The sequence below is a fragment of the Chaetodon trifascialis genome, chromosome 15 (genome assembly GCF_039877785.1).
Source record: "Chaetodon trifascialis isolate fChaTrf1 chromosome 15, fChaTrf1.hap1, whole genome shotgun sequence".
NCBI lineage: Eukaryota > Metazoa > Chordata > Actinopteri > Chaetodontiformes > Chaetodontidae > Chaetodon > Chaetodon trifascialis.
In genome coordinates, this window is record NC_092070.1 from 25383401 (window position 1) to 25401866 (window position 18466).

General features: G+C 52.3%; 2 protein-coding genes across 3 annotated transcripts in view; both read left to right on the top strand.

The window, feature by feature from the left end:
* The first annotated feature begins 224 nt into the window (after positions 1 to 224).
* Positions 225 to 9463, top strand: casc3 (casc3 exon junction complex subunit). Of its 2 annotated transcripts, none has more exons than XM_070980293.1 (12): positions 225 to 418; positions 2107 to 2131; positions 2415 to 2470; positions 3231 to 3452; positions 3708 to 3856; positions 3981 to 4154; positions 4253 to 5163; positions 5469 to 5642; positions 6168 to 6266; positions 6352 to 6518; positions 6806 to 7013; positions 7163 to 9463. In XM_070980293.1, the coding sequence occupies exons 1-11, from the start codon at positions 233 to 235 to the stop codon at positions 6950 to 6952; spliced, it is 2310 nt and encodes a 769-aa protein (XP_070836394.1). In that variant the 5' UTR covers positions 225 to 232; the 3' UTR covers positions 6953 to 7013; positions 7163 to 9463. The 2 variants fall into 2 exon arrangements, with proteins under 2 accessions (XP_070836394.1, XP_070836393.1); XM_070980292.1 differs by having other exon boundaries at positions 227 to 418; positions 7166 to 9463.
* A 3719-nt stretch (positions 9464 to 13182) lies between these two features.
* The window catches only part of rapgefl1 (Rap guanine nucleotide exchange factor (GEF)-like 1), a 19912-nt gene continuing 14628 nt past the window's right edge, over positions 13183 to 18466 (top strand). The window contains exons 1-2 of the mRNA XM_070980340.1: positions 13183 to 14173; positions 14884 to 15197. Of these exons, the coding sequence (XP_070836441.1) occupies positions 13971 to 14173; positions 14884 to 15197 (517 nt within the window). The 5' untranslated portion in view covers positions 13183 to 13970. The remainder of the gene's footprint in view (positions 14174 to 14883; positions 15198 to 18466) is intronic.

The following is an 18466-nucleotide window of genomic DNA, read 5'->3' on the forward strand; positions in this document are numbered from 1 at the left end:
TCACACCCTTCTCACCACACAACACACCCCATAGACATATTATACGTACGTAATACGTATATTATGTCTATAACACACCCCCTGAGTGCTTTCCCTGACCCTAACCGGCCACCGTACAGCCTCAGCCCACCGTTTCCTGTAGTGGGCGTGTCTTGCTGCTGCGTTGCGTCCGCGGATAGATCGACTAGAGAAGAAGAACGACACTTCCGGTTCCAACCAATCGAGATCTAAGATGGCGGACCGGCGGCGAAGGAGGAGGCGCGCGTCCCAGGACAGCGAGGACGACGACGAATCTGGTTCGGGGTCGGACGGCGGGAGGTCAGGGTCTCCGTCGAACAAGAGCAAAGGAAGAGATCCCGACCCGCCGGAGGCAACAGCGACTCGGGTCGAGGCCAAGAGCGACGTCGAGTCCGAATGTGTGAGTAGCTAACTCCGTACGTTAGCCCATCGAGCTGACGGCCGGGAGCGGTGACAGATATCGCTTCCATTAAAACTTCTCCCGGGGCCGAGTCCTCCCTTTTCACCATATAACCGAGGGAAAATCATCACTATATAGTTGAGTTGTATGACCTTTTGGTTCTTAAACACCTCGAAGTTCCTTCCGTAAGTGGCGTAAAGTTAGCTGCCCAACAGTTAGCTAAGCTAGCTGTTCGTACGTTAGCGACGTCAACTCTGTCCAACCAAGGGAGTTTCTAAATGTCTGCTTCTCAGAACGCTGTGTTAAATTAGCCGTTTCAGCCGTTAAGAGTCGAAGTTGTTAACTTGCTGTTGTGTTCTTCGTTTTTGTGAAACCGAGACGGAAAGGCGCCAGTTGAAACGCGTTAACCGGGGCCAGCAGATTTGGCCGTAACGCCGGTTCACGCTTCCTCTCGCTCACTTTGTCTTTCTGTTTGTTTAACCGAAGCGAAGAAGCTGTTTGCTCCAAACCGGCTAACGTTCCCCAGGCAGCTAGCTAGGAGCGCAGTGCTTCCAGACAGGTGTGTACGTGGTGCTATGAAAGACATTTTTGTTCTTTTTCGGTTAGCACCCGAGCTAGGCCTCGCTAATGCTCGCGTGAGTCCGCCACGTTCACTTTGTTAACGATCAGACGAGCAGACGTGTTTGGTAACGACAGATACATCATAACAGGACTCCACGAGCCGGCAGCTGAAGTGACTGTGGGCCAGGCGGTGTCAGCTGAACCGGTCCTCACGTGTCCCTCAGCTGTGCTCGTTAGTCCGTCATTATGAATGCAGGTGCCACAAAGTTCATGTTGTTCTGATTTGAGAAGGTTGTGCTCGGAGTGTTTTCAGCACCTGACCAGGACCACCACAGTCCCAACTGCTCGGTACCAATATTATGTACAGGTAATACAGTACAAATATAACGTGTAAGTCAATAATGACTCCCAGCCATCCCTCAGTGCAACATAAAATACTTAAACAGGTTGTTTGGGAAAAAATCTTTTCACTGTGCCACATGTCTAATCTGGCTGTACTGAAGTTCATTTAAACATCCATGAACAGACGGTTTAAAAAGTACTTTTTGTGTGTTACGCGTTCATCCTTCAAGTGAAACACGGCGACGTCTGTGGGATGGCTGTCATTGCAGAGTTTACAGACCCTCTGATTCCTGTTTAAGCCCTGATGGTTTCCAGTTATTTGGGGTCACCTGGTGACCCCCATCCTTGGCTAGATGACCTTTGTTTCATGTCTGTTTTCACCGGGCAGATACTTTACAGTTTAGATTCAACATAAAGATCACATGCTGATGTACTGGCTTTGTCAGAGCCCCTGACAGAAAAGCGATCCAGTAGATCACTGTGGAACGTGAATGAAGCGGTTCCGTCACTGTGATCTGATAAACCTTCAGACCGTCTGCTCAAACTGGACTGTCTGAGTCATGGTTTCCTCACCTCTACCTGAAAGAACACACCGCATCCTGTGGCACGGTGGTCTTTTTAAAGCAGTGCTGTTTCTGGTCTGAATGGCCAGTAAACAACACAGGTAATGTTTTTCTGCAGCTTTTAACCAGTTGAACTCTGAGCAGTTGGGCTCTACAGCTGAGCTTCATGGAGATTAACACTCAAACAGTTTGGTGCTGATCTTTTTGTATGTCTCTTTGCAGGAGAGTGAAGACGGAGTAGGAGAAGGTGAGACATTTATTAGTTCATAGCACACATCCGTTGCACCACAAACATAAGTCGATTAAAATACAGTGATTGACATGTTCTTCAGCTGTCCTGTGAACATAAGCCGAGGCTCGTCCTCAGCTCGTAACACAGGGCAGCGCTCTGTAATGTGCTGAAACACTGGCTCTGTTTGTGGCTGGCTGGTTTCAGGCCGTTTGAACTGTCAGTCACTGTGAAGCCTGCTGTTGCCTCAGTTTTCTGAACCCGGACACCCGAGTGATTTCTCTCTTTCTGTGTTGTCCAGCTGTCCTCTCCGACTACGACAGTGCAGATCCAGAGGAAAACGGCTCCCATTCAGAGGTAAAGCATCAGCTGTGTCAAACTGGTGTAACTGACGTCCATCAGAGGAGGGTCAGTGCTCTGAAGTCCTGCAGGTCCAGGAATCGTGATGTGTCATGATCCAGACTTCATGTCCGACTGATTTAGGATGAACGGTGTTGCTGTTACTGCACAATAAAAACCAGAGGGAGCAGTCTAATAACTGATTTCATGCTCAAGAAACAAAGAAATAAATACAGTTCTGTAGCTGCTTTTCACAGCCGCAGGTCACAGAGAGCTTTAGAGGAGACATCAGAAAAGAAACAGTGAAAGATGCAGAGACCAGCTGAGCCTCACACGTAAGGAAGAAACTGAACACCAATCAAATGTCAGCGTCTGCTTCATTAGTCATCCTGAGTCCTGCCCACTTCAAATCTGTCTCATGAAATTACCTGAAGTGTTCTGACATGGTGGGAAGTTCCAGATTTGTGTTGATGTGAGACACCCTCGCTGAGTGAAAGCAGCAGGGAGCTGCGTGATGCGGGCGAAGGACTCTGCTCTGATGGCTGTCTGTCACCGTGTCTCAGAGCTGTTCCTTAAAGACAAGCTGTCTGTTCCCTCATCGCCAGCCGTGTGCTGATTGGCTCAGAGCTCAGCCAATCCACACAGACCGTCCCGACAGCCGCACACAGCTCAGAGATTGACCAGACGACGCGTCTGAATGTTGTGAACAGACTTCATGAAACAGCTGAGTGTGACGTGATGTGAACCTGCACTGTTAACACACTGTGTGTTCCCTCAGGGCGTGGAGGAGGAAGAGGAGGCAGAGCATTACAGCGACGAAGAGGCACCAGCAGCAGTCAGCGAGTCCGTACCCCCCGCTGCTGAGGGCCCGACTAAAGAGGAGGAGGATGGAGAGGAGGAGGAGGCTGCGGAGGGGGAGGGAGGAGGGCACAGCAAAGAAGAGAGCAAGGCCGAGGAGAAGGGAAACTTAGCTGGAGAGAGGCAGAGCGGCGACGGACAGGTGAGACCGACGCCCCGCGTGAACCAAGTCTGGATTAATCCGCAGCTGAAAGTAGTCCCCCAGACTGCCCCCCCCCCCCACACACACACACATCCTGCTCCTCCTATACAACACACACACACACACACACACACGTGATAACTAAATGCTTTTAGCCGAATCATTCTGAACGTCTTGAGTGTGTGTTTAAAGTGAAGTGGTTCCACGGCCGCCTAATGTCGCCGTCTACTCTAATGGATACGTACACACCCGCAGGAGTCTACAGACGATCCTGAAACCAAGGCTGGAGGGAAACCCGGTCAGAAGCTCGACGATGACGAGGACAGAAAGAACCCGGCCTACATCCCGAGGAAGGGTCTGTTCTTTGAGCACGATGTCAGAGGACACGCTCAGGAGGAGGAGAGGTACGGGCGCTTTGCTCCATCGCGTTATTAGTGTTCTCATGAATTCCTTAAACTGAGTTTGGTTCGGAAGGGAGGAAATGCTCGCTGATGATGAAAGCACTCACAATATCACCTGTCCTCTCAGACCGAAAGGCCGAAACAGGAAGCTGTGGAAGGACGAGGGTCGCTGGGAGCACGACAGGTTCAGGGAGGAGGAGCAGGCGCCGAAGAGCCGCGAGGAGCTCATCGCCATCTATGGTTACGACATCCGAAACGGCGGCGGCTCTGGAGACCGATCGTATCGGCAGCGCAGGCCCAGGTGAGCAGACAGAACAGATCTACAGCAGAGGTTATTTCACCGCTGCCTGCATGAGTTTGACCTGCTGAATGTCAACATCCGTCTCTGTGTCTCCTCAGACAGGGTACGTCTCCCAGCAGAGACAAACGATGGAGAGACGGAGGAGAGCGACCGGTCCGATCCTGGCAGGGCGGAGGAGGCATGAACCGAGGAGGAGCTCCGCCGCCTTCATCCATCCACCCCTCCTCTACATCCCCCTCCTCTGTCCCTCCCTCCTCCGCTCAGCGTAGCAGCAATCCCTCCAGGCCGCCCCCCTCCCGCAGCAGACCAGCCCACCAGAATCACACGCACCTCCCGCCTCAGTCCCAGTACAGGAACAATGAATCAAACGCACCCCACACGCATCCCAGAGAGCGACAGGGTCCGAAAGCTCAGTCTGATCCCGCAGACAGAGACAGGGGTGTGGTCAGCAGGGGAGGGCGCGGAGGCGGGGGAAGGGGGGGACCCTCTGTGGTCATCGAGGACATCACCGTCAGCCAAGGAGGCGTCAGGGAACAGGACCTCAGTGTCGTCACGACGGCGTCGCAGCCGGGCGTTTACAAGTCTGCCTCGCCAAGACGACAGCAGCAGGAACAACGAGGGAGCGGCGACAGGCCTACGTCGGGATTGGCCGTTTCCTCCTCCAACTCTGACCTTTCCCCACAACCATCGGGTCCAGCCACTGCCCGGGAGGCCTCTCCTCCCGCCGAGCGGCCGGTGGAGCGTAAGTCTTACTCGCTGGGTCGCAGGACTCGCTCTCGGCCCGCAGACCTGGGCAGCAAACAGCCGTCCATGGAGGAGTCTGCGGCTGGAGGGAACGCCTCCTCGCCCAGCAGTGCGGGGGGGAAGAGCTGGGCGGGAGCCGGCGATGCGCAGAGTCAGGCCGGAGGAGGAGCGCTGACGGAGCTGGACCAGGACGTGGCTCGCATCAGCCTGGCAGAGCAGAGCTGGAGCCAGAGCCCAACGTCCTACATCCGGTCTGAGATGAGAGGTGAGGAGATGATGTCCCGTGTTGTCTGCTGAGCCTCCTCGTCCTGTTTCTTAACCTTCCCTGGATTTCAGTGCAGACACATTCGTTTGCCCGATGAAGAACTGAAATTCATTGATTTCCTTGCTCCTGCAGAAATTGTGAGTGTGTCATTCATGACCAGTGAATGACACACTCACAATGTGTTCATGCAGGTCTGGACAGTTCTGGTCCTGGTCCAGTGCAGATGTTGAAGGACAGCACGAATCGATCAGGACGATCAAACCGAGTCGACGTGAAAACAAACTGATTGGTGTTTCTGTCCGCAGGCCTCCCCAACGCCATGCACATCCCTGGAGGCCCGCCTCAGTTCTCCAGCATGGAGGAGATGGGCGTCGGCTCCAGCCGGGCCAAACGCTACTCCTCCCAGCGACAGAGAGCCGTACCTGAACCGGCCCCGCCCATGCACCTGGGAGTGATGGAGGGACACTACTATGAACCCAGTAAGACGATAGAATGATAAAACGGTCAGGAGCCGACCAATCAGGAGGCTTACCTTTGTGTCCTGCCTCTCTCCAGCTGATTACAAACGTAAACAGGTGGCGATTGTCTGCGTGCTCGGTAGGACGTCCTGTCTTCTGTAAAGTTAGGACAAATTCTGAGAAGCTCTTTGCATTATCATTATTATTACTCTGATAATCTGAGACAAACGTCTAGAAAAGACTATTCAGAGGTGATACTCAGCGTTAGTGGCCCTTTAAGACAGAACTGGAGGTGAAAACAGAAACAGGTGAGTCGGTCAGGTGTAGGACTCCAGCCTGTGTTACTTCCTGCTGCGCCCAGCAGAGTTATTCAGGGTCAAAGATCACGGCTGACTGCTCTTTAGTTCAGAACAGAGAGCAGAGCAGTAACAGCTGTCCGATGAAGACTTTCTTCTGAGACGTTTTGCAGTAAAAGTACTTCACAATTGTACTTAATGACACACTGATCCTGATCACATGATGAACTTCCCTCTGTGTCGTCCACAGTGTCGTATCAGGGACCAATCTACACCCACGGGGATGGCCCCGCCCCCATCCCGCCACAAGGCATGCTGGTCCAGCCGGAGATGCACCTCCCCCACCCCGGTCAGCGCCGTCCGCTCGCTGCTGCTTTTAACCACCACCTTCAGGTTTTCTGAATGAGGTGCTCATCTCTCTGCCTCCTCCTCAGGTCTCCATCCCCACCAATCAGGCGGTCCCATCGCTAACCCCGCCCTCTACGGAGGCCCGCCCGTTTCTCTGTCGCCAGGGCAACCACAGCAGCTGCTGCCACCGCCCTTCTACCCTCCCCCTGGAGTCATGACGTTCCCCTACCCCGCCATGTACCCGAGCCCACAGGTAAGCGGCCTGAGGGTCTGTTAGCACACGGAGAGCCGTCACCTATTGATCGATCAATCAGTCAGTCAGTCAGCTCTATACATCCACTGTCACATCAGACCAAACCTTCAGCTGTTATGAAACATGACATCAGTAAAATGATCCATCGATCAGCTGACGATCAGTGGAAGGTGTGAATCACAGATGGACTCTCGACTCGTTGATTGATCTCTAACCTGACTGTTTGTTTGTTGACGCTGCCGTAAAGTCAATAAAGTTTGATGATTTGAATGTGTCTGTCGTGTCAGGGTCAGTCCCAGGTGACCTACGGAGGTGTGACGTACTACGACACCATGCAGCAGCAGGCTCAGCCCAAGCCGTCGCCCCCCCGTCGCACGTCCCAGCCCGTCACCGTCAAGCCCCCCCCTCCGGAGGTGCACTTCGCCTCAGAGTGACCCTGCCCCTCACCCCTCCCCGCCTCCCAGTCTCAGCCTCACTCTGATCTGAAAACTACAGGTGAGCACACTGCCTCTCACCCGTGTGCTGTGATGTCACTGACCTGGGGGCGGGGTCTGCGGCCGTGTGCGGCCCACGCGTTCAAAGAGTTTTTATTGGCTTCCTTCGGCTTAGACAGAAAACTGGATGTTTGTTTTTGTTTTTGTCAGCAGGAGCGGGATGGGCGGGTCAGTGAGGAGCTGCGGTCCAAACAGCACAGAGAGACGGGTGGACGGAGCGAAGACCGGCCCGGAGGTGACCCTCAGCATCACTGGTGTGACCTTTCCCCTTTCTTTCCCTCTTTGTTTCGACCCTGTAGCAGTCAGACGCGTCACGGTCCGACTGTCCGGTCGCAGGTTTGATCCCACCGACGTGTCTTTGAGCAACAACGCTGCAGCCTGAAAAAGTAAACATCCGCCTGCCTGACCGACGGCCCAAACCCTTTAGAGCAGCCAATGAAACGAGCAGGTAACAGCCAATAGAAACGGTTCGTCTGTCGTCCTCCATCCGTCGCAGTCAGTCAGAGCAGAGGTCATGTGACGTTTGGGGGCGTGGCTGTGTGTCTGGTGGGACTGCAGCTCCGTGCTCCAGCTGACCGGCGCTTCCTGAACACCTCCACACGTCAGCGTCGCAGTGCTGCACACAGACTGATGATGATGATGATGAAGGTCAGATCCTCTGCCTGCCTTCCTTTTTCCGTTGGATTCGTCGGCTCTGTGCAAAACTGACTTTTAAACGAGGACCTGAGAAAGAGAAATGTGCTGCAGCGGCGAAAGGTTTTGTCCAAAACCCAAACAATGTTTTCAGTCCTCTGAGAGCGACGCAGGCGTCACATCATTTCCTGAGATTTGATTTGTTTTGATTGATTAATGAACCAGCTGATCAACATGAGAGGCGCTGCTGTCGTCTCTCCATCCCCACACACTGACCCTGTGCAGTCTGTGCGGTGATTGGTCAGAAGACGGCTGCAGGTGTTGGTGCAGTCTGACCAATCACGTCACAGTTCACAGGACGTCGTCCACCTTCTGACGGAAAACAACCTCTCTGAGCACGTTGGAAACATTTTTCATATCGTGCAATAAGAAATGTCGCCCCCCCCCCCTTTTTTTTTTGTTTTTGTTTATGTGATTGGTGAGTGCTGCCATGGCAACAGGCCACCTAGTCACCTGGGAGCGTCATCAGCGAAGCAGCTGTTATTGAGCACAGGCTGGTGTTAGATTGACTGGACGTTAAAGATGGCGGAGCGGCGCTTTAAAGCTCCGTCCGTCTGCTCGTCTGAGACGGTAGCGTTTCCTCCTCTGCCTCAGCGAGCAGGAAGTCGTCGCTCGTCCGACGGGAGCGGTTGCTCAGCGCCGGCCGGAGGCGCTCGTTGTTGCTGTACATAGAAATCTAAATGTAAATAGAAGCTTGAACAGATTCATAGAGCAGTGAGCATATTCTAATAAACTACTAGAGCTACAGGCCTCAGCTTCTGACTGAAGGGCATCGGCAGGGAACACGGGCGGCGGCGGCGGCGGGAGAGTTTAGAGTTTAGTGGTGACGACGAAGGAGCTGTGCGGCTTTAGCTTCACCTGTTTTCTGTTCTGTGTCTTCATGAAACGTCACGGTTTAATTTCAGTTCTGTTCTTTTATTCGTCCACCAGCTCTGAGCAGCTGTCTCTGCTTTCACGTTAACGCCTTTAAAGGCTCGCAAGAAACACTGCTCACCTGTCCTCCAATGAGAATCCACGTGGAGAGGACGGTCCAACGTGCTTTCCTCTCCGTCTGTCGTCTTCAGCCGTTAGTTACAGGAGGAAGAGCTCGTGGTTAAACGCCTCCTGGCTTTAGTCCCGTTTAAAGTCGCTCAGTGCGACTCGTGATGATCCCAAAGCGCGGACGCGAACCTTTAACGCCGCGTGGCGGGTCGATGTGACGCCGGGCCTCAGACCGCAGACCGGACGTCTGGTGTCCTCAGAGACACTCTGCTGCATTCGACCTGATGTTCAGAACAACGTTACCACCAGTATTCAGCTTCATCACAGACGACTTCCACCACACAGACGACGTGATGATGAGGATGAGGAGTCAGTATTTGTTTCATAGGTTTTTGTTTCCTTTTCTTTTGTACTTGAGATGAAACGTGAGGACGGTTTGTTTTTGGGTGGAGGAGGGTGGAGCCTGGTGGTGGTGTCACGCCTTCCTTTTTAAAGGCTGCAACCTGTTGGCGACGCGGCGACGGCGGCTCACCTCCAGCTCAGAAACATCAGCTCATTAATGGTCGACTTCAAAATGTCGAGTGTGTGAACATCACCTGAGTCTGAGGTGCAGGTGAGCCGGACGCTGCCGCTTCGATGACATATCTGACACGACTGTGTTCACTGTGACGGCAGTTTGTCTCCATGTTACCATGACGAGAACTGCATCGATGGATTTGTTTCTGTTTGTTTGTTTGTCATCCACTCAGAGGATCAATAAAGATAATACGAAAACTGGTCATGTGACGCCTCCTCTCTGAAACGTGGTTAAAGGATCCGCTGAATCCCACCTGTGCAGGCTTCATTTTCACGCTTCACACATTCAATCAACCTTTATTTAAACACTGAGGTGAACAGCTCATTTACAAACAGGAAGAAAACACACAAACAAAGAAGAAGAAAAAATGGTGAATTCCAAAAGTCAAATACTAAAGTTCAGAGCAGAAGAATCGAAACAAGACGAGAGGAAAGCTAAAGTTAGACCACACACACACACACACACACACACACACACACACACACACACACACAAGCACAAGCTGTTCTTGGAGTGGACAGACCCAGTGTCTTCATCCAGCTGTGAGACGTCTTTTGTGATTTGCACAAATTCCTCATTAATTTCCAGAGTCAGCGTGTCCTGATGGTGTGAGACGGCTGATCAGATCCGGACTGATCACTGATCAGTTATTGATCTCTGGTCTGAGAGTTTGTCAGGTGTGTCGCTGTACCTGCCCGGAGGCTCCTCTGTGCTGGACAAATGATCGGCTGCACAGGTGAGTCCGACCTGTCCTTCGCTCACCTGAACACTCATTTCCTCACAGTTCTGTAGAAGTGCAGGCTGTCTCACGTCAGCTGATCACACACCTGGACGACAGGAAGTTCAGGTTGTTACAGATCTGAACTCGACGTGGTCCAACAGATCCATCACACTCTGATCTCAGCACGTGTTCTTTATCCAGGTACAGGTGACCTTTAAAAACTAGGTGTGCAGCAGGACGGAGTCTTCCGGTATGACAGTGGAGACAGAATGGACAGTGTTAGTGAGGACACTGATGGACACCTACCCCCTTTTCTTTCTACACCAAACGCTCATTAAAGTCTATTCATTCTGGCCCTCCACACACACGCGCGCGCACACACACACACACACCTGCTCTGACCGTTAACATGAATATTCATGAGCTGCGGAGCTATTGTGGGAGCCCTGTGATTGACAGGCTGTGAGGGCCAATCAGTTGCAGGCATTGTTTCCTCCTCATGAATATTCAACGGAATGATTTAACCTCCTGACAAACACTCGCACCCACCAATCACCTTCTTCCTCTGTCCTACAGGAAGTGATGGACAGGAAGGAAGAAAAGGAGGAACTTAGGTCAAAGGTCAGGGTGTCTTTAGTCTCTGCTGCAGCTGATTGGTCACATGCCCTGCCGTAACCATGACGATGAGCTCATAAGTGTACTGATGATGTAACTCCGTTGGAGCCTCCTGCCTTCTGATTGGCTCATCACTGACAACTGCTCGACCACACACACACACACGCTGTCCTCTATCTTCAGTTCTTCTTTTTTCTTTCTCTCCTTCTTTGCGCCTCCTTTCTTTAAACCTCCTTTCTTTAAAGCTGCTCTCTTTATTTCTTTTCCTTTTCTTCCTCTCTTGCTTCCTGTCTTTCTTTGGACACGTCCTCTTTCTGTGTTCATATCTGCTTTCTCTCTTTAGTTTTTTCCTTCTTTCCTTCCCTCCTTCCTTTCCTTGCTTCCTGTCCAGGTGACCTTCACACCCTAACCCCTCTTGATCTTTGCACATCCAACATTTGGATTTCATTTTGGATTAAAACTGAAATAATTCATATTTCTACATATTTCACATGAAACTCTGTGATGCTTCTGTTTGAGGAGGATGAAGGAGTGTGTGTGTGTGTGTGTGTGTGTGTGTGTGTGTGTGTGTGTGTGTGTTTGTGTTTGACTCAAGTTACAGTTTGTTGTTCAGCTGATTGTTGTGGTTTTGAAACTGACAAAATCAGATTATCACACGCACACCATGAGATCATTAACAGGTCATGTGACTCTGTTAGTCTTTCCGTGTTGATTTGGACACGTGGACAAGACGTTTCTGTGTTTGACGTCCTCAGACTCAGTGACTCGTTAGTGATCTTGCTGATTTGTGATTGGACGTCAGAGACCGGACAGATGGTGTCCAGGTCAGTATGGATCAGCGGTCACATGATCAGCTCTCCCACCTTTCACGAGACACTGGCTGTCTTTGTCTTTCCTCTGGACAGGATGTTCATTGTCTTTCTGATGACAGCACACCTGTCTGTCCTGCATTTGGTTGGAGGCTGGTTAAACTCCACCCGTCCAGCTGTGCTCACGGCGTGTTGACGTCCTGATCAGCTGATCAGTTATCCTGAAGCTCCGGCGTGGAAGTGGCAGAAGTGTCTGTCTCTGAGCACTTTTATTGGACGTCATCCATTATTGATTAGAGGGCGCTCAGGTGTGGACACGATGACAGATCACCTTTCTAAACACACGCTGCAGCGAGTCCAAGCTGTCTGTGGCTCGTGTGTGACATCACGCAGGTGAAGCGGAGCGCCAGGTGACAAAAGGCTGCTGCTGAACGTCCGTGTTTACTTCATGTGACCCGTGTCCAACATCGTCCAACAAGCAGCGAGGACACACACACACACACTGGACACTGGTCCTGGGGCCTGGTGGAGGTGGTGGTCCTGGTGATGGAGGTGGAGGTGGAGGTGGAGGTGGAGGTGGAGGTGGAGGTGGAGGTGAAGGTGAAGGTGGAGGTGGTGGTCCTGGTGATGGAGGTGGAGGTGGAGGTGGTGGTCCTGGTGATGGAGGTGAAGGTGGAGGTGGTGGTCCTGGTGATGGAGGTGGAGGTGAAGGTGGAGGTGGTGGTCCTGGTGATGGAGGTGAAGGTGGAGGTGGTGGTATCTGCTGGCTTGGTTTCCTCACTGAACCTGCGAACAGCAGCTGATGTGGAGTGAACGTCCTCGTTAGCTTTAACCAGATTTAACCAGATGTGAGCCGTGGACAGGTTCACGTCTCACAAACTGTGGACAGGTTCACGTCTCACAAACTGTGGACAGGTTCACGTCTCACAAACTGTGGACAGGTTCATGTCTCACCTTGATCCTCGCAGGTCATCAGCAGTGCGGCCGGCGGCCAGCAGAGGGCGCAGTGAGGCCGCGCTGAGGATCAGGGTCAGGTCCGTCAGACCTTCATCGCTCAGTGAAACAGGACGTTCTGCACTGATGTTCTTAGATCTGAACACAAAGAAACACCTTTATGTCCGCTTCCATGACATCATCGTGCAGCTGGAACAGGAAGCTGCTCTCAGTGACGTCCACCATCGCTGACGGACTGTGTACTTGTACTGTGACTGAGTCAGAGGGTCTCTGTCTCTGCGGGTCTCTCAGGTGTCCTCGCCTTCATGATTGAGCTTCAGACCTGTTTACCTGCAGTGTGTGTACCTGCACAGAAACACTGTGTACTAGTATCATTATTACTTGATAATACTTGACTTGATACTTTGTATTTTGCTGGTCAACGTGTACTTTTACTGAGGTAACTGCAGACCGCTGAACTAATGCAGTATTTGTACTGTGTATTGATCCTGTTCAGTAAAAGCTTCTTCTCTGCTGCTGGATCAATATGCCCTGTCAGTAGTCACATGTGATTGATGAAATCTCGCGGTGTTTCGTCTCGGGGTAAATGTACTGAGGTACTGATGAATATTACTGCAGCTTGTCGTCAGGGATATTTTCATTTCCATCAATTTTACAGCACAGGAAGTAAATGGCCATGCGCGTCCCCGTCCGTCGCTGTGTCGGGAGCGCGCAACTGCAGCAGATGAGAGCGGGGGGAGGGAGGGAGGGTGAGGAGGAGGAGGGAGGAGTGTGAATGTTACGAGTCACTTCTCATTCCACTAATTTAGCAGAGAGGGAGGAGAGAGAGCGGTAGAGAGAGCCTAGCGCTGTGTGGGAGCCGATGGGGGACCGTGAGGCTGGCGGACCGTCGGAGCCTCTGCAGTATCTGAGCTGAAAACACAGAAGCGCCGCGGCTGCTCAGAAAACCCACAGACCACGAACGCACCGGGCCGGGCCGGGCCGGGCGGGTTCTGCTCGTCCAGGTGTGCGTCGAGGTGAAGGCGAAAAGGAGCGCGGAGCGTCGAGCGTCGGTCCGCCGTTTACCTCGGAGAAATCTGTCAGAAACCCGCCGCCGCTGGTGCGGACAGACGCGCTGTCCCGGTTCGGCTCACCGGAGACCTGCAGAGGCACCGCGCGGCTCGTCTTCCCGGGTTTTCCGCCCACGGACCGCGCTCGGTCCCGCAGCCGTCGCTCGGTGTTTACGCGGCGGCTGCAGACGGAGAGGAGCGGCCGACGGCTGCGGCCACACGGAGCTGCTTTCTGAGACATTTTTTTTTGGCCAAAAGCGGGTTTTAGTACCGCGGCGCGGACAGAGAGAGAGCGAGAGAGGGGGGGGATAGAGGTCTCTCCACCGCCCACCTCCACCTCTCCTCCACCAGCACCTCCACCGCCACCAATGGGTTAAAATCGGTTGGTTCTGTCAGAGCAGCCGTGCAGAGGGTCCGCTCACACCTGCTCACACCTGCCCACCCCCACCTGCGGGGGCTGTATGATGTAGCAGCTACCCCCCCCCCCCACCTCTGTCTCTCTTCATCACCATCCTACAGCCCCCCTCCACCCACCAGTACCCCCACCCAGCGGTCGACCATGCCGGCGGGGATGAAACCGCTGGAGAAGTTCCTGAAGAAGCAGACCACGGCGCTGACCCGGGCCGGGGGCTTTGTTGGCGGGGTGGCGGACAAGGCCAGCGGGGGGACCGGGGCGTCCCGCCGGAGGGCCAGCCTGTCCCGGGTCGTTCCGTTCTTCAGGGAAACGTCACCGGAGAGCGGCCAGGCCCGGGAGGTGTTCAGGTGAGACCCGAGATGCTGGACCCGAACCGACCAGACTGACCTGAAAGTGACCTCAGCGTAGAGATGTAGGCATGTGCAGCACGAGACAGGGTCGTGGTTTGACGTTTATATGGAAACCTGCAGCAGGTGATCCAGATAGATCCTCACTGATCTTTAAATCCAGTCTGTTCAGTTCAGAGTGGACAGGTGATGCAGAACAGGTGCCACCCCCCCCCCCCACCCCCCCCATTGGCTAGTCAGATGTTTTGTTTTGAACCAATCAGCTGTTGTGGATTCAGCTTTGTTGGGCTCCAGTGAGGAACTGGTCCAGGATTTAGTGTTCTGGTTTTAAAGAACGGTCCAGATATCCCGACCGTCCGGGCGCTCGCTCCCATAATGCACCACAGAGCGACAAGCCAATGATCAGTGAGCAGCTAGAAATGATCAGGTCCAACAGTTCTTCATTTATTGATCCAAAGTCCAAAGCTGTCTTTAACTGTCTCGTATGTCCAACCAGCAGACCCAGGTCCCAGTGAACGTTGCTTTTCCTGACGCTGGATTAACGATCTGTCGTTATTGGTTATTAGTTTCTGATGAATTCTCAGCTTCAGTGAGAATGCTTCAATGCTTCAGATCAGTGATGAAGTCAGTCATTAGCTGCAGGTGCAGGTGTGCATCAGACAGGAAGTGCATGTCAGACAAACTTTAAACCTGAACTTTGACCCCCGCAGCCCTGACAGCGAGGACCCCCCCTCCTGGCCCTCAGCCACAGGGACCGGTCTGGTCTCGGTGCCCAGCAGCGCTAACGGCTCCGGCTCGGGTTCTGGTTCTGGTTCTGGTTCTGGTTCTGGAGGAGGCGACGTCCGCAGCCCGTCTCTGTCCAGCGACGAGCAGAGCTCTGAGGCCAGTCTGATCACAGAGACCGGAGGAGGAGGAGGAGGAGGAGGAGGAGGAGGAGGGACGCCTCTTCCTCCCGACACACCGGACAACCTGACCCTGTCAGTGCTGGACAGCGTGGCGGGAAGACGCCACGGACACTGCACAGGTAAGACACCATGTGATCCAACATGGCCGCCAGAGGAGGTCACATGATGAAACGTCTGCCTCGCTGTGATAGGTCAGCGTGTGAGCTGACAGTAGAACTGTCTGCTGTCTTTCTCCATGTCGGCGGGCTCGTCAGGGTTCTCACAGCGCAGACTTTCGCAGTTTGTGACGCTGTGTGCGTTTCCATGAACCGGTTGTTCTTTCACTCGGACAAAACTTTATCACGTCACGTTTTGTACGACGAGCTAACGCTAACGTCGGCCGAGCTGTTAGAGTGTGACGTTCTCTGCGTCCAATAAACATCACGACAGTAGCAGCTAACGCTAGCTTCAGGCTAATTTTCAAGCTGATTGGTTTACTCTGGTAGTCTTACCCTGACCAATCATCACTGCTCATGCCTAAACCTAACCAACCAATGGAAGCACTCAGTTCTAGCCAATCAGGTGGAGGTCCAGGTGGATGTTGTAGTCCTGATTTTTTTGTGTTCGCTTTACCTGTAACCCCACAATGTAACACAGTTAGCTAATGCTACGCTAACTCTCAGCTCAGGAAGTAATTCTTGCTGTGGATAGTGAGCTAGTTAGCTGACATGCTAACATTAGCAGTGCGCAGACACACAGTTTAATCCAAACTTTCCACATTTGCTCGTGTGTTTGGTTTTGGAAAGTCTTTGAACGCATCACCACTCATCACACCGACACCAGCCTGTCCTGAACCTCGACTGTGATGTATGAAAACCTCACGTGTACGTCGCTTTGAATAGAAGCGTTGACTGTTGCTAAGCTAACAAATGGCTAATCGCTTTAGCGCTGAAAAGTGGAACATGTTCAGCTGGAGAGGCTCCTCCATTCGTCCATCCAGAGAAAATCACTCAGCAAATGCTCTGATAATCAATTCATTCAGTCATTTTCAAAGCATAAAGAGACAAAAGTCCTCAGAGGGCCAGAGGACATGTCTCACATGTCCTGTCTCTGTTTTGTGTCACAGTAAACTGAACATTTCACAGATCAGACAGACGCTGAGAAAACCATGAGCAGATAAACTGATGATGGAAATAACTGGAAATAGATTTCATGTTGGGGCCTGAAGCCTCGCCGTGCCTCGCTGTGCCGTGCCACGCCACGCCGCGTCGCGTGCAAACCGCCGACCTGAACCCGAAGAGGCGGCTGCTGCAGACGTGACGGCAAATACTCCAACGTGACGCTTCAGGAGGGAAAAGCTCGTTCAGTCTGTCTGTGCAGGAGGACGTTCACGATACAGCTCGGATCATACACACTGTTCCTGCAGCCTGTCTGTGTGTGTGTGTGTGTGTGTGTGTGTGTGTGTGTGTGTGTGTGTGTGTGTGTGTGTGTGTGTGTGTGTGTGTGTGTGTGTGTGTGTGTGGTTACATAATCGCTGCCGTCCTCTTTCAGAAACGCAGCCTGCTTATTACAGCTGAAGTGGGTGTGTGCATGCATGCGTGTACGTATGTGTTCCTGCAGGAATGTGTGTGTGTGTGTGTGTGTGTGTGTGTGTGTGTGTGTGCAGCACTGATTGCTGCCTGTTGGAAGCTGCAGGGTGTGTTTGTGTTTGTGTCCACGTTTCATTTGGTCTTCAAATTGTATTTTTCCAGAAACACGAATGAAGAAACTGAGCAGGCTTCAGATTTTGAACAGATGATCAAAGTTTGTCCAAAGATAAGAAACACAAGATGTCGTATTGAAGAAAACCTCGTGTAATTAGACACATTTGAATTTAAGGCAGCTTAGTACAAATAGAAGTAAAGGGAATCGCCTTAAATAAGAAGAAAATGAAAAAGCATAAAATGAAATATTTATGAACTTTAATTAATGGTAATCAAGTAAATGTTGATTGACAGTTTAATGTTTGTAGAACAATGACAGCTCCAGCGTTAAGACCAGGTCCCTGAACGCCTCGCCATGGCTGTGCAGCAGCAGGTACGAAAAACAGCCTGGAGACACAGAAAACCCTCAAAGAAGAAACCCTGCGTGCTGATTGGTTGTATGGGTATCGTACGAGCCGGAGATACGAGCTTTTCACTGGACGGGAAGGAATCTGAAAGGTAGCTAAAGCTGTCAGATGAGTGTAATGAAGTAAAAGTACAAAGCTGCGTAACTCACAATACCAGAGTACAAGTACGTGTACTTCGCAGTAATGTGTAGTACTGCAGTAAATGTACTCAGTTGCTGAGGTTCCAGCGGCGCGTCGTGTTTTCGCGCGTCCTCGTCTCAGAAGCGTTTCCCCGCCCGGTTCCCTTCACTCAGATTTTGCTGGTCTGGTCTTCTTCCTTCATCTTCGTCTTCTTCTGTGGTGATCCGACGACGGGCTTTTATTTTGAAAATCCCCTGCATCCTCTGCCTTGTTGACTGGCCGGTCGTTGCTCTCAGGTGAGCGTCTGATTGGCTTCTGACCGATGACATCAGATAACTCACATCAGTGAAGGAACCTCCTCGGGCTGGTTTGGGGACGGTCTGCGTGTCCGTCCCTCAGGTTTTACCCTCTGCTGTGTGACGGCGTCTCCGTGAGGCGTCTCCAGTTCACTGTCCGTCCTTTGTCCTGCAGAGACAGAGACAGACGAAAGTCCTCATGAGACTGACGTTCAGAGAAAATTTTGCAGTGTTTGACAGACTTCAGGAAAACATGCACACACACACACACACACACACACACACACACACACACACACACACGCGCACACACACACGCGCGCACACACACATTTAGCACGTAAGGACGTCCTGCTGTTGCTTTAAGTCGTCACATTCATGAATAATCCAGCACGTCTTCACAAAGGATGCATTATCATCAGCTGTGTGTGTGTGTGTGTGTGTGTGTGTGTGTGTGTGTGTGTGTGTGTGTGTGTGTGTGTGTGTGTGTGTGTGTGTGTGTGTGTGTGTGTGTGTGTGTGTGTGTGTGTGTGTGTGTGTGTGTGTGGGATTTTGGACACAGCACATCAGTGTTATGCAACTCCTGTCAGTGTTGCGTTCGTGTGTGTGCGGAGCTTCAGCTCAGTGTTTCTCTTCAGCTCGCTGCAGTTTTTCAGCCTGTGATGGAGGATGATGATGAGGGAGGATGATGAAGATGGAGGATGTGATGTCATCGCTCTGACAGTCTGATTCCACCTGAACGTGGTTTCTGACTCTGAACAGAGTCGAGATAGTAATTCTTGTCCAGCCGGTCGTGAAGCTTCAGGACGCGTCACGTCAGGCTGACGTCGGCGCTGCTGGTCATCGAAACGGTTAGCTAGCTAGACAAACTGTAACCATAGCG

Coding starts and splice junctions, on each gene's coding strand:
- casc3 (XM_070980293.1), top strand. CDS start 233: ATGGCGGACCGGCGGCGAAGGAGGAGGCGCGCGTCCCAGGACAGCGAG. Junction 5,643..6,167: donor GGGACACTACTATGAACCCA/GTAAGACGATAG, acceptor TGTCGTCCACAG/TGTCGTATCAGGGACCAATC. Junction 6,267..6,351: donor GATGCACCTCCCCCACCCCG/GTCAGCGCCGTC, acceptor CCTCCTCCTCAG/GTCTCCATCCCCACCAATCA.